The 16,006-nt window shown below is 28.3% G+C and overlaps 1 protein-coding gene across 2 annotated transcripts in view; it reads right to left on the bottom strand.

Moving 5' to 3' along the window:
- The window catches only part of LOC107456088 (uncharacterized), a 46,716-nt gene that overhangs the window by 10,631 nt on the left and 20,079 nt on the right, over positions 1 to 16,006 (bottom strand). For both annotated transcript variants that reach the window (XR_015435667.1, XM_016073862.4), the window contains exons 2-4: positions 11,621 to 11,872; positions 8,521 to 8,624; positions 7,596 to 7,936 (exon numbers count right to left, since the gene is read on the bottom strand). Coding sequence is in view for 1 of the 2 variants with exons in the window: in XM_016073862.4 (XP_015929348.2) it covers positions 7,596 to 7,936; positions 8,521 to 8,624; positions 11,621 to 11,872 (697 nt within the window). In the remaining variant the exon portion in view is untranslated. The remainder of the gene's footprint in view (positions 1 to 7,595; positions 7,937 to 8,520; positions 8,625 to 11,620; positions 11,873 to 16,006) is intronic.

The following is a 16,006-nucleotide window of genomic DNA, read 5'->3' as shown; positions in this document are numbered from 1 at the left end:
AAATAAACTAATTACAAACCATGCTTACACCAAAAAGTAGCTGCACAGTTTTTGCAGTAAGTAATCTTATTTTAGGGTTAAATTTATATATACATATATATATATATGTGTGTGTGATGTAACTTTACATACATTTACGTCATATATATATATATATATATGGTTTATAAAATCTTAATCATTAATATATCAAAATTACATTTTTTTTTATTCATTTTATCAAAACTTTGAATGGAATATTCTTTGACCTACGTGAAATAACTTATCTACTTGTAATAACTTTCGTTGCATTTTTTAATTTGCTTTTTAAGAAGAATTTGAAAATAAGAGTATTTTAATGTTTTACATAAACATTTCTTATGCACCTTCGTTCTCAGCAAAATAGCAAATCACAAAGGCCCTTACCCTCCTTTAATGAGCCTTTTTCATTTTTAATGCAATTTGCAGGCTGTGTGCGAACTTGTTGTCAGAACCGTAGAAGCTGAAAAACTCTCAATATTAGCCTTTAAAATATAATTATTCGCTAATATATTTCTTCCTAATTCTGATAGTTACGAACATAAAATAAAAATTTTATATATATTATCATACATATGTATATTTTTACAAAATTTTTTTAATAAAATTTTTTCATTTGAATATTATTAACTATTTTTAGAGGTTTTTTTTTTCTTCTCCTTTTTCACGTACCCTGAATTTAAAATACACATTCCTAAATGCTAAACACGTAAGATAAAATTTTGAGATTTTCCAGTCCTTGCTATTCTCTTACTCTGGCAATTTTTTTTATATTTTCAAATGAGACTGTTGTTAATAAAAAATATCCTTTGTTACACAAATGTAATTTAACAATAATTTTCTGAAAATTTAATAAAATTTTAATTTTTCTTTCTCAATTTCACGATGAGGTACATTAACTAAATGGTGTCCTTAAGCATATATATATATTTTTTTGAGATTTTGCAACCTCCCCCCTTTATCAGGCAAAAAAACGCACATCACTTCTCCAGACCCTTCAATATTTATATATTTTCGAATCTTAACCCCCTCCCCCATTACTGGTTTTCTCCCTAACTTAAAAGCGTTTTTTTTTTTTTTTTTTTTTTTTTCCGTCAAGGAGATTCTATTGCATTGCGGTAAGTGTGCATCATTCTACAAATAAATAAGTAAACGAATAAAAACTGAAATGCAAATTCCTGCATCTTCTCAAATGATTAATTAACTATAATTATTTAGTTAATGCCCAGCCCTTTCATCGATTATTTCACGGAAGAAAAAAAATATTTAGACAAAAAGCAAATAAGAACATTTTTTAATATCATAACTATCAGTCTCGCATTATTGACTAGCTTACTGATAGGCAGTCATTCATTGTTATTAATCCTTAGATAATAATTTAGCTTTAATGTGTCTCATTTCTTTCAATTAATAAATTTAAGTAATGAATTAAAATATCATTATAATAAAAAAAATATTAAAATTCTAAAACTGATAACGAATTTTTATCATTAATATATATATATATATATATATATATATATATATATATATATATATATATATATATATATATATATTGTATCATATAAACTCCTTAGCTTTAAAAGATGGAGGGGTCTGCTTGTTTAAAGATGCATAGTTTTTTCTGAAATAACTTCGTTTTCTAATTTAACTTTTAACTCTAACGCACTAGCAGAGCACTCTGACTGCAACATTAGATTGTAGAAATCGTCGAAAAGATCTCTCTTAATAAGAGTTTTGCACAAATATTTTGAATACATTCCAGTTAACTAATTTGTTTTGCTAATATTTTTTTTTCAAATATATTTCCGTTTCGTTAAAATCGTTCAGAAAATGAGCTCAGTTATATTTTTCTCCGATTTTCAAGATTTTTAACGACTGAAATATGTATTGTCTTAGGCCTTTATCATGGAAAAATAAACAATATTTTATACAGTTAAATACTGCACTGCCTACCTCTTATACTTATCTCCCTACATATTAATGGTTTTATCTTTTAACAGAAACGTGCAAATTGAACTTTATTATATGTCTTAATAAGTAAGGAGATTGAACCCTATTCTTTCAGTGTATGTTTGAAGTCAAGGCAGATTTTAAGTAGTGAATCATTTATTACATAGTTAACTCCTGCAAGGCAAAAGCGGTCTCTCATACTTCCGTTTGATTAGAACAACCCCAAAACATGTCTCATTCCAAGAAATTAAACCGATACACGGCGCTAATCTCTCAATTGGGAGCTTTCGCGTGAGACAGGCCTATAAATATCGTCCAGATCTTTTCTGAAACAATGCGGGGTTTCGTCAAAAATGGCCTTTCTTCTTTTTGTTTCGGCTATTTTCTTCTTCGGGGAAACTCCTCTTACCTAGTATAACTGCGTGTAATTATTGTTGACGGACGGGGCCAATTTGCTAGGAGTATGATTTGTGTGCCTTGTGTTGAAGGGCCCCTCCCCTTTGTACCTATCTCATGGCACGTTGGGCCCCGAAGGTTGCACGAGAAATCTCTGCTCCTGGAATATATAGCACTCACTTATCGTGGCTCGTAAATTTTGCGTCATGGGCTTCAATTGAGTTGTCCACCTTCTAGCGGGCTCTGGTCAATGGGCCTGCCGTGCCCAAAGCCGGCAATTACACACTCTCTAGATGTCTCAATTATTGCTCTTTTTTTTCTTCCCTTGGCAGAATGTCTTTAGCATACAGCTTGACAGGTGTTGGGCAAGTTATAAATCGGGACATTAAATAAAAAGTATATGAGGCACAAGGCATGTGACGTGCATGTCAGTCATAATTCTGTAATGCGCTATTAGCCGCTTAACTTTGCCTTCGAGGGGCAGATTTCCTTGTGTGCGTACACGTATACAATTTAGTTTTTATTGCTTTACGACGTGTGATGACTGGTCGTTAGATGGTTCGTTTTTATAAGGTTGTTTTTTAAACACTGGTTGTGGTTGGAAATTAAAACATATACCAGAAGAAGGGGGGAGGGATGTCAGACATATACGAAAATTGAGATGTCAACTATGCGTGGTTCAGTAATGAAGTTATTAATGTCGTTCTCGTTATTTTTGTCGTTCTGCAAAAGGCCATTTCTAAGGGGAGAGCAATAAGAGGCATGTCGGTTCCCGTTAATGGGCCACTTACCGGCGCCACTGAACAAAGTAGCCATTTCTGAGAAATTAGATTTTTTTTTTTTTTTTGCCTTGAAGTAGAAAAGTATGATAGGAATCTTTCATATCACTCATTTAGATTCGGTTATAAATGTGCATTGATAAATGAGTGATCTGATCTATGTTTACAAATAGGTATAATTTTAATAATGGTGAAATGATTTGCAATGTTAATTATCCCCAAAGAAGATTACACTGAAGAGGTATTTACAACTAAATTTGGTCATCAACTCTTTTTTTATTTATTATTATTAATCTTATTGTGAGCATGCAAATTTGACTCGCCAAATTAACCGAAAAATTCCCCTTTTAACAAATAGAATGGAATAGGTGGTGTAAAAAATTATTTTAATCAATACATAACATTATTTTTTTTTTAAATCAGTCATTTCGTCAAAGGCGAAAAACTTTGACTAATAAAATGAGTTATGATACTTTTTTTTATCTAGATGAAATTAGTCTTAATACCTTACATTTTCGATCGTTTATGCATTTCGTAATTCCAATTCTTAAACTTTCCTTTAAATATATTTCACATTATTAGCGACTGTTGTCGTATACGTAAGCACTTAAAGTGGTGAAGTTGAATTATGATCTGGTTATTTAAGAGTGGAGACAGGGTATAAGCAATTCTTACGTAAGACGTAAAAATACTCCTATTTTTAAAATTTTACCACTAGCCAATTATGGTTACGTCTTATTGAATATTTTGAAATGAAAATCAAAATAATTCAGCTATTTTGAAAGATGCCTGTAAACAAAAAAAAAAAAACAAAAAAAAAAAACAAAAAAAAAAAAAAAAAAAAAAAATGCGTTTTATTTCAAAAAGATGAAATCAAAATAAAGATATAATAGAAAACAAAACGTTGCAAAATGATTAATGATACAAAATAAAACAGGCTATAAAATCTTTCCTGATGTTAAAATAAATGAAGTATACTTAAAATAATTTTATAACATTTTCTTCAAGTTCAATACTAAAACGTTTACAAAAAGTACATTAAAGGCAGTTATTGTTACTTAATGTTTTTTCTTTTCTTCCTTTATCTGTTATCTGATGCAAATGAATTAAAGGAGACAAATCTTTCTTTTAACGATACTTGATTTTCCTCCTAAAGTCAAGTCCTCTTCATGAATTTAATACGTAATAACATAAGGAAATGTTTTTCAAAAAAATTAAAAGCTTATTTTTAAGTTGTTGAAAAATGCTTTTTAGCTGATTATTCGTAAATGTTTGTGCTTGAAGATAAGAAAAAAGACAATTCGTAACTTTTATTCTAATGATTTGATCGTGACTTTGAGAAATAATTGATTTCGATGTCAAATAATCGTGTTCTCTAATCTTGTTTAAACAACCTCAAAGAGATTTACGACTCGCAAGAGATTGTGTGTTCATTGTTATTATGAAGCATATCTACAGGGAAAAGTGTAGTCCTCAAAAACAACTTAATAACAGAGTTGGAAACATTTCACAGCGATTTTACATGTCATTTAAGAAAAATTATTGGATATGGAAACACGATACAAGCTTATAATTTGATTGCAACTAGAAATTGAAATCGTATCTTATAAGGTAGAAGAAGATATTTTTTAATTTAGTAAAATATGTTCTTTTAACACTAGAGAGACTGATACTTAGTATATACCTATGTTGCCCAAAAGCAGTCGAAATGACTGGATTGTGAGAAAATAACTAATGTGCAAAGAAATTTGTTTAAAATTAATTTTTGATATTTTTCACAGTTATATAACAAGCTATTAGTAAACATTAACAATAAAAAAATTATATATTGCACAAAAAGTCAACAAAATTCTACGAAATTGTGTCATTATATACATCATTGTTTTTCTAATTGAAATTAAAAAGCAGTCAAAATGACTTCCTTGGGCAATCTAGTATTAACTGTAAAAAATGGATCCTCAAATTTCTCCGAACTTTTTACGATTTTAACGAAACTGTTTCTTGGTATTTGCTCTTGAGCGAACATTTCGTCAAAGTGGCGAAATACCTATCGTCACTTCTACGAAACGAATTTCGACAAAGGTAAAGACATATTTTGTCATTCTAGTTAACTCTCTCCCATAACGCACTGCGATGAGCCTCCCAAGTTGAGGAAACATTTTCGCCATATTTTTGAGAGTTTGCTTTTCGTTACAAATCATGTGATTTCGTGACTAAATGATTATCAAAATTAACGAAATACAGCTCAAGTATTACTGAATAGTCAGAAATGATGTATTTGTTTCCGAGAGTTTGTTATAGTGTGTATTTTAAGTGCACCACATTAAGTGCACAAAAATATTGCTCAAAAATTAAGCAGGCACTTGGGGGGGGCGTGAAGGGGTGTTGGCAATGCTTACGTAAGACAAATAAAACCTCCTTATTGTCAATTTTTTTTTAAGCCAAAATATTTTCTAAATCCAAAATATTTTGTTACTTCTTGTTAAATGACAAAATGTTTTTAAAAATGTGACATTTTTGAAAATTTTTATCTTAGAAATAAAGGATAAATTTTGGGAAAGAAAAAATAAAAATTTCTTTAAGGCGCTTCAGATTTTTTTTTTATTTTATAATAAATTAAAACTTAAATTTTATTGACTACATGAAAACTGAATACAAGGGGAAAAAACTTTTTAAAATTTCATTACCAAGAAACAAAAATTTAAATTGTATTCTGTATGCAAAAAACACAATCTTATTCTATAAACCTATATCAAAAAGGTACTAAGGAACTAAAAAGTTTCTTTGAAAATAAAGCCGGAAAAAAAATCTTTTTAAATTATGTTAATTACACAAGTTTTATTTAAAAATACTCAGTTTTTTAAATTTTGTATCTGCTGATGAAAGTGATGGAAAACCTTTAAAATTGTAGAGATACGCATAAAAATAAATAAATAAATTAGAAAAAAAATTATAATTATTATTTTTCATAATTATAATTTTTTTCCCTCTAAAACAAAGGCTCCCACAAAAATTTTGATTGCGTATCCTTTTCTGAATGAAACTTATTTTAAATTTTATAAAATTTAAAAGAAAAATTAAAATTGTACCTCGTACCATTTATTTTCACTATCATACATAAATATAAACTTGCACTTGTTTTATTAGTGTTTAGTCCTGCTAAAAACTATCTGACATAATATTTATAGAATGGTGTGCAACTCGATTCATTCCATACAATAATATGATATAATATGTTTACCACGATGGGTGAACAGGTTCGTATCCTGGAGTTGGCAATTATAATTTTTATAATGTTTATTAATAATTCTTTGAAAAATATGCATCGCCAAACTGCATCTTTCAATATGAATTGTTACTTATGCAGCAACATTCAGATTGAATTCTTGAGCTTTCAATTGAAACTCAAAAGGGATAAATAACAATTCCGAAAATTACAATAGAATGTTTCCTTTGATGAGATAGTAAAAAAAAAAATTAATCGAAGGTAGGGGGAGGGGAAGTAGAGATGTTTTTCTTTCCTAATCAGATGAAAACGTTCGATAAATAAAAACAATTGTTTTTCTATCTGTTTATGGACTTATTGTTTTCATTTTTATTTGTGTATCTTAGTAAAGGAGGGACTTCTGAAGCGTGACATCTAACGGGATAGTGTGTACACAATTGAACAATGGATCAGCACACAAAACATTGAGTTTGCATGCTTGTAGTGACACTAGTATGCAAACTAGTTTGCTAAACTCAAATTGAACAGTAGATGAAAATCTCTATGACACTATCACCAGAGTAAATTATTTCATTCTTAAAAGCATCCAACACGTACCAGTTTAGAAAAGTTTTAACTGCATGCACATGTGAGTAATCGAGACATTTTAAAGAGTACTTCAATTGCATAGCGTTGATGCATTTTAAATGAATTAAGAAACACATTTCTATACAAACTTGTTAAGGGGCATTTATATAAGTTAATTATAGTATGATACTTTTTAACCCAAGTAAGATATTTTTAAACTCCATATTTTTAAGCACGGGGTATGATATTTTTAAACTCATGGTGTGATATCTTTAAACTCATGGTGTGATATCTTTAAACTCATGGTGTAATATTTTTAAACTCATGGTATGATTTTTTAAACACAAGGTACAATATGCTTTACTCATGGTATGATATTTTTAAACACACTGCATGATATTTTTAAACACATGGTATGATATTTTTAAACACACTGCATGATATTTTTAAACACACTGCATGATATTTTTAAACACATGGTATGATATTTTTAAACACACGGTATGATATTTTTAAACTCATTGTATGATATTTTTAAAGACACTGTATGATACTTCTAAAAGTTTAGAATTACTTCGCACATTTCGTTTACAATAAGAATCGAAAGTAAAAATTGCAGCAAATAAGAAATGAGATCAGGATAATGATCTTACTTTGATTTTCATTCGAATCGCTGAGTTCGCTCTTAAGGTCATCCCCACTCTGCTGATCATCTTTATCATCATCTTCATCCACAGATACATCATCTAAATCATCCCCAGTTTTGTTCCTTGGCTCCCACGTCATTTTGTTCTCTTTTTTCAGCCTCCTGCGAGCATTTGCAAACCACGTTGAGACTTGTGTGAGAGTCATTTTGGTGATGATGGCCAGCATGATCTTCTCACCTTTCGTCGGGTAAGGATTCTTACGGTGTTCGTTGAGCCAATTTTTCAACATACCCGTTGTTTCACGTGTCGCGTTGCGACGTCGCGCTTCACTATCAACAGGATCAAACCTAGGACAATGAAAAAAAATTAGTGCCCTTATTAGTTACTATAATAGAAGAAAAAAAACATTGTAAATACAATTCGTTTTTTTTTTTTAAAAGTAAAAATTTTTTTTGTGAATTTTTATATTTGGTCGTGATTGTATAAATCCGTAGAGACAGCTTTCTAGATTTGCGCATACGCAGTTAAGGTATACCTCGAAAGCTCGTAAAAAACTAATTTTAAAAACTGAAAATTTTCAGTTGGAATTAAAACGAAGTATAATTATTGACGCATATCTATATCACAAATGAAATAAACGAATATGTTAATGAAAATTAAAATAATAGTAAAATAATACAATTCCTTGTTGCAAGGTGATAGCAAGAAAGTATATTAAATTATAAATGGGACCAAAAAAAAAAATATTTCAGTTGGAAATATTTTGTATTTTATACTATGACATAATAGAAAATTAATATTATAAAAGTTCATGAGCAAATAAAAAAAATTAAAACTATTTAAAAATGTAAGTTTTTTGTAAAACATAATAGTTAAGAAAATGAAACTTATAAATTGTGAGTTATTAACTTTAATAAATTTAAAAGCATACCGATCTCCGTACGGAGAATATGCGGCGAGTACAGGTTCATATCCGTGTCCTGGTGGTAGGGATGCCCAGGCAGCCCGAGGATCTTTTATGTCATAAGGAGATGCCTGAAAAACAAATTCTATTAAAATAAGGCACATTTTTTCACTAATTAATTATGTTTGTTTTTACTACTGCATAAAGCCTATAATAAAAATTAAAATTATCAATGAATATTTAAAAAAAAAAATTCTAAAAATCATTTTGCATTTGAAAGTGTTATAAATTTATGCATAGGGTAAACAGCATGAATAATTTGCGATAAACTACATTTATGTTAAGGATTTGAAAACAAATCTAAGCACGTATGTATTAATCAAATAAATTGAACAGTTACAAGGTCAAAAATCTCTTTGTGTCTTGGACCTATTTTAATTATAACTGATCATGTAACACTGCAATTTTTAACTGAAGATATACTACTCATTTTTATCCGGATACTTAACTATTCTGTATATTTTTACGAGTTAAATTACACTGCATATTAGTTGTAACTTTAGTTGAAAAATGCTATACAAAAGGAGATTTTTTTTAATTCGGATGATTTATATTTTGAAGGGTATTGAACTATCTTATCGTTTAAATGAATAAGTTGCTAAATTAAAACCATCTTATTGTTCAAATAAATAAATAAGCTGCTAAATTGAACCATTTTATTACTCAAATTAGTAAAGGTGATTATCGTTCAAATGAATAAAGTGCTAAATTGAACCACATTATAATTCAAGTGAATGCGTTACAAATTTGAACCATTTTATCGTCTAAATTAATAAGGTGCTAAATTGAACTATTTTATTGTTCAGATTAATAAGGTGTTAAATTGAACCATCATATCATTCAAATGAATTAGTTGCTAAAATAAATCATATTATTGTTCTTCTTAAACTTGATAATTATGGTTTCAATGAATAGAAATATGGTTTAATTGTGCAACTTAATAAAGTGGCAGTAAATTTTGCTGTGTAATTTCAAGGTACCCATATTATGGTTCAAATTTGTACTCATTTTTCTAAAAGTGTATGATTAAGACAAAGCCATACCGAAATGAAATAACATTTACCAAATGATCTAAACACAAATTTTGACGATGAAGGGAAGGATATATTGATGCAATAATCTAGAACTGAATCCACTTAAATGCTAAAAATTAATACAGTTACGAATAAAAAGTTTGTTAAAATGTCATATACGTTTAATTTATTATTCTTCAATTTATTTTTAACATATGGTAACTAACATATAAATTGCCATAATTTTTAAGATCCGAGCCGAAATTTAGAAATATTTTATTTTTAGTACTTTAAAAAAGTATAAATTGTTTAACCGAATACTACAAGTGTAAGTGAATAAAAATTATAGCAAAAACTTAGTAATGAAAAGAAATTAGTAAACAGCTTCAGGAATTATTATAATTATTACTAATTAAGGAATTGAGTTTCATTATTAGTAGTTCAAGCATGAATGAGATTTGAAATCAAAAATCTTCGTTATTGATAATTAACAGTTGATTTTAATTTATTAGTACAAAACTGTCTAGTTTCCCATTTAATAAATAATCCGTAAATTATTTTATCAAATGTTATACACTTTGTTTGTAAATTATCTTAGAAATAAAAAAGAGAGCAGAATTTCTAAATATCTAATTAATATTCTTTTTTTGTCTAAATAATATTGCAAGATTTAAAACTAACTTATTTTTCTTACGCTAAGAAAATTAATGTTTTTTTTTTTTTTTTTTTTTTTTTTTTTTTTTTTTTTTTAAATCAAAAATGAATACATTTACGAATAAACAGTTTGTTAAAATGTCATATACTTTTACTTTCTGACATAATTTATAGTGTTTTCAAAATTTACGCATAAGCTATACCCTAATATTATGTTATTTTTTAAGAACTAAGATTCCAGTTAGAAAACACTTAACATATATTAAAACTGAATTAATATAAATAAATATTAACTAAAGAAAAATTAAACAGTATGAATATTAATATAAATTTTACTGTCAATATTATAGATTAATATTTATTCCTGTTGTTTTTCTCTTTAAAATTCTTCTCTATTGCTTTGGAAAAATTTTAGAATAACTTGAAAACTAGATGAATAATTGATACAATTTTAAAATGAAATCGAAAAATTATTGAGTAGGTAAACTTAGAGCACAAAAGTCAAATGAAAAGTATTCATCAGTAGTAAATGAATTTATTATAACCGTCCCAAATCAATTTTCTTGCATCAATTGGCATAATCGATAATAGATGGACATAATCGATACAAATTTAATTGACGTATTATTAAACTCTAAAAATAACAGTTGAAAAACGCCTATTTTAATGAATGTTTCTGTCAACTTTCTTGTTTTAATGCATTTTTAAAAATGAGGAAACATTTTATTATTTTATTTATTGATTAAAAAAATAATTAATATTAATTAACTAATAATAGTTCATCTGAACTTTACATTTTAGAACAACAATGGGGACGAAAAAGAATTAGCCAAGGAGGGTTTTTCCCGCGGTATAGCATTATCTTAACAATCAATAGAAATATATATATAACATGAAACAAATGTAAAATAAATAACGTAATTTAAATATTGGGTTTATATTAAAATTAAAGTCGAAATTCAAACAGCAAAAAGTGGCTTTTTATTGTTTTAACATCAGGTCTCTAATAGAATTTCTCTAATGAAAATTGTTATCTCTATTAAAAAATTCTCTAAAAGATTAGTCACAATAAGTCCTTCAATACATAAGTTCGAGAAATAAAAAAGTAAGTAAAATAAATTACTTAATAGATTTAACGCATTTGAAAGTAAAAGCATTCTAACTAGAAATGACTAACATAAAAAAATTTTTTAAAAAAATAAATATTTTAATAGATATATCATAATTGAAAGTAAAAGCATTCTAACTATAAATGACTAACATAAAAAATAAATAAAAAAAAATTTAATAGATATATCGCGATTGAAAGTAAAAACATTCTAAACATAAGTGACAGACAAATAATTGATATGGTTTCATACGAACCACCCCCGATAGATCGATAAAGAGGGGTGACTTACCAAGGTGGTCGAATAGAGCATGGCAGGGTGGTGGCCGCTCATGTAGGTAGCAGCGGCGACATGGTCTGGGTATCCAGCCGCGCCTGCGGCGTACAATTCAGAAAGCCTCGGGTAGGCCGTGCCTAGAAGCCGACCGTCATACGGTAGGGAACAGACGCTAGAGCCGGGATGGGCCTGACTTACTAGTGTGTCGGGTGGCATGCTGTTTGAGGCTGGATAGTGGACGCTGGGGTGCTGGCCTGTCATCAGAAGCTGAAAAATAAAAAATAAGAATGTTAGGGAAAGGAGAGATTGGTTGGTACTAGGGGGAGTGTCTACGACCCCCGATAACTTTTTTCACCCCCAACAAAAATTTGAAGGAAAATGCTTTTTTTTTTTTTTTGTGCAAAATATACCCATATGCTTCGATATCATCAGTATTTATTTCATAACCTGGTAATACAGCTTATTGGTACCTTAACTAAAATTTATTAATCATTAGTTTGCTACAATGTTAGAAATTTCACGGAAAAAAATGGTCACGTAACAATTTATTTGTCATTTTACCAAATTCAAACAAAACTGTCAAATTACCGTAAATAAGATGGTAATCGAACTGTTAATTGTGAGAAAAAACAGTTTATTAACTGCTTTTACCTAATACGGTTAAACAACCAGAATTTCATCGCACGAACCAAGTCCATCTAATAAAGCGACTTAATTTCTTGCAACTGCGTAAATGATACAAATGAGAGGGCTAATCTATCAGTCTCGTGATCGACAGGTCTGTACCACAATATTTCCCCTATTCCTTTGTTTCTAGTGTCTTGCACTTCCCAATTTGTGCCCTGCTCTCTCCAGTGCCCATTATCTGAAGAAAAGCCTAGCTCCTATGTCCAGTTTAAATTTCTTTTTTACGTTTTGAAACCATGCTAGCTCCCAAATGATTAAAAAACCGTTTAGTTTCGTATTCATGGTTTCATAACCTTCCTATTTGTAAACGGTTTCAAAACCATAAAAGTAAAAAAATGTTCTTCACCGTGAACTTTACGGTTAATTGAATGGACAGATTGTTGCCGGTTATTTTACTATAATTTGAAGTTTTAAGAGAATGCTCTATAGCGGGATAAAACCTTCATTGCTAATTCTCTTTCACCTGCATAAGTAATTTAGAACTTGAAATGTTTAAAAAAAATTTAAATTGAATTAAAAAAAAAAGATTTAAAAAAAAGCTAATTCAGGTTTGAGTCAGAGCAAATAATGAAGTTTCAAATGTTGAAATGTTCCTCATAATTTATTTGCATTTTAATATTTGAAAACATTTTTCAGCATTTGAGATTTCATGGTTTACACTAGATTTGCGTGGACCCATTCTTTTTCCTTTCAAATTAAAAAAAAATCGCTAGCCAATCTCAAAACATTATTGAAATATAAAGTTTTTTTTTTTTTTTTTTTTTTACCGTGTTTTACTTTTTTAATAGTTGTAAACATTAAGTATTTGGAACGGAATGTTAATGATTTTCATGCTGTCAATGTGTTTTTAATATATATATATTGGAAAATTTGCATTTTGGAGTGAAAATAATTAACTTAGACAAGGTTCAAATATTACTCTAGTATCTAAAGTTATATTTTGTTTGTTTTCGCTAACAAGGGAGGGGAAAAGAAAGATAAACAATGTTTACGTAAATCACTAAATTTCTTTAAAATGCACAAAAATTCCCTTTGATCAATAAAATTAATTAAAAGATAAAATGCTGCATTGAAAGTATCACAGTCAAGAGTAAAGAACTGCTTATTTTCAATAAATGACATATTTTCAGTTCCTTATTTTAAATAAAAAAGCAAATTTCAACAAGCATTACTTTACTTAAAGCTAATGAATCTAGAATCGTTTTTAATTACAAAGGCCAATTAAATGCTGTTCTGTCTGAGAATATGTATTTATAAAATAGCCCATCAATTTTAAAAGGGTATATTGTTCTTGGTATCTCTAACGTTCATTTAATTCAATTTTTTCAACTAATTCAATCTTTTCAACTTAAGTAATGTATTACTTTACCCATCGCTACATCAATAAGTGTTGAGTGATATTTCTATTAACTGAAAAAACCGATTCTTTTGAAAGTCTCACATGGTCAACTAGTTTTTTTTATTCAAAGCCGATTGCGTGCGTTTGCATATTATTTGCGACACACACACTTTTTTATTCTTTAGTTCTTGACTTCTGATCTTTTCGTCAGGGTGATTTGCAGATTTATTGCTTCCTCTATGAAGTATGGCGCTAATAACTACTTGGATATATTTAGAGAAAAAAAAAGGAGAAAAAAAAAGGGAAAAAAAAAAGCAGGTGCCTTTTTTTCAAGCGTCTAAAGAAGGGAAGAACATGAAAGAAAAGAATACCACATTAAGGTGCAGACCGGTACGAAGATTCTAACTACCCATCAGTTATGCTTAGAATATTTTGATAAGCATCTGTCGCCAATTCGTGACTCGTCAGATTTGTAGCCACTAATAGCGCCATCAAATAAATGAGGTGAGAAAATCCAAAGCCAATCAAAAGCGAAATAAAGGTGTTTCGTATTGGGGTGTTAACATGAATGAGACACCATACACATATTAAGTTGTATGTTCACTTTTAACCAACTTCCAAGTAACGATTCAGTTTTTATGTTTGAAAATTCAAGAGTTAAGCAAGCATAAAGTGCATAGTTAAAAAAGTCAAGTACGCATGCGCATTATAGTCGAGGTAGGAAAGATAAATTTCAATTAAAACCATTTTTGAAATGTTAAGCCCTTTCTGTTGACCGAAAATTATGAATTAAGCTTTAAAAATGTTATAATAAAGAAATGGCAAATAAATCTTCTTTCTGCCATCTAAATCTTCTTTAAAGGAAAATAAGTGCAAAATTAAAGTATAATAAAACTATGGGTAATTTTTTACCCATAGTTTTATTATTCTTCAAAATAATTCTATGATATTCTAAATTTTAATTTTAGAAGCAATGAATCTTTTTTTTTTTATATATATATTACATATGGTAACGAAGATATAAATTGTCTTAATTTTTAAGATCGTAGACGAAATCTACAAATATTTTATTTTTGGTACTTTAAAAAAATATAAACTTCTTATCCGAATACTATAAGTGTAAGTGAATAAAAATTGTAGCAAAAACTTAGTAATAAAAAGAAATTAGTAAAAAGCTTTAGGAATTATTTTAATTAATAATTATTATTACTAATTAAGGAATTAGTTTTATTATAAATAGTTCAAGCATGAGATTTTTAATCAAAAATCTTTGTTATTGATAATTTGTATTTGATTTTAATTTATTAATACAAAATTGTCTAGTTTCCCATGCAATAAATAATTCGTAAATTATTTTATCAAATGTTATATATTATCTTAGAAATGAAAAACAGATAGAATTTCTAAATATCTTATTAATATTTCTTTTTTATTTAAAAAATATTGAAAGATTTAAAAATAACTTCCTTTATTTACGCGGAGAAATTAAATGTTTTTTTCCTTCAAAAATTATGTTTTTTCTTATTTAAAAAGAATAATTACTTAAGCAAATGCTGTAGCAAACTTGTCAGGTGTTTTAAAATTGAAAATTTAAAAAAACATGGCTGATTTGAAATAAATATTTAATAACCGTCTTAAAGTGCCCTTAACTTTAAACTATAATTTTTGATTTTTCTTCTTGTACTAAACAAACAAAAATGAAATAAAAAACTTTGAGAACCACGAGTCAATTTCTAATTGACTTAATCATGTTAGAATCCAAAATCATGAATTAGAAAATTCAAAATAATGATTGTTTAAGCAAATGCTAACTTGTTAAGTGTTTTATAAATGAAAGCTTCAAAAAAAAAAAAAATTGCTGATTTTTAATAAATATTTAGTAACAGTCTTAATATCAAGGTTATATAACATAATTTGTGATTTTTTTTCTCTCTCTTGTACTTAACAAGCAAACTAAAATGAAAACTTTGTGCGAAACATGAGTCGATTTCTAATTAACGCTTCAAGTAATAAGCGTCATAATCGTGACACAACAATTCATTTTTGATTCATGGATGAACTCCTAAATCATCAACACCTATTTTTTTCTTTTAATTTTTTTTTTCACCTCTTTCAATCCTGGAAAGAATATTCGGGCTATTGGCAATAAATTACACTTTTCTTTTTCCATCCGCAACATCAAGCACGAATCGTTCGAAATTTCGGAATAGAATTCCTCTTTGATCGTTTTATTTATTTTTTTATTAACGCCCAAAATAAATCATTCCTTTTTTTCTCTCTTATTCTTAATTCGTTCTTACGTGTAATCCAACTTGTCTTGGAACACAAGATAAAGTCGACTTGTAACTTAATAAGGTGCTGTAGTTAGCAGACAT

This window comes from Parasteatoda tepidariorum, chromosome 7 (assembly GCF_982258835.1).
Source record: "Parasteatoda tepidariorum strain Cologne lab strain chromosome 7, Ptep-v5.0, whole genome shotgun sequence".
Taxonomy (NCBI): Eukaryota; Metazoa; Arthropoda; class Arachnida; order Araneae; family Theridiidae; genus Parasteatoda; species Parasteatoda tepidariorum.
The sequence above is the reverse complement of the archived record's forward strand: the minus strand, read 5'-3'. Positions and strand labels throughout refer to the sequence as shown.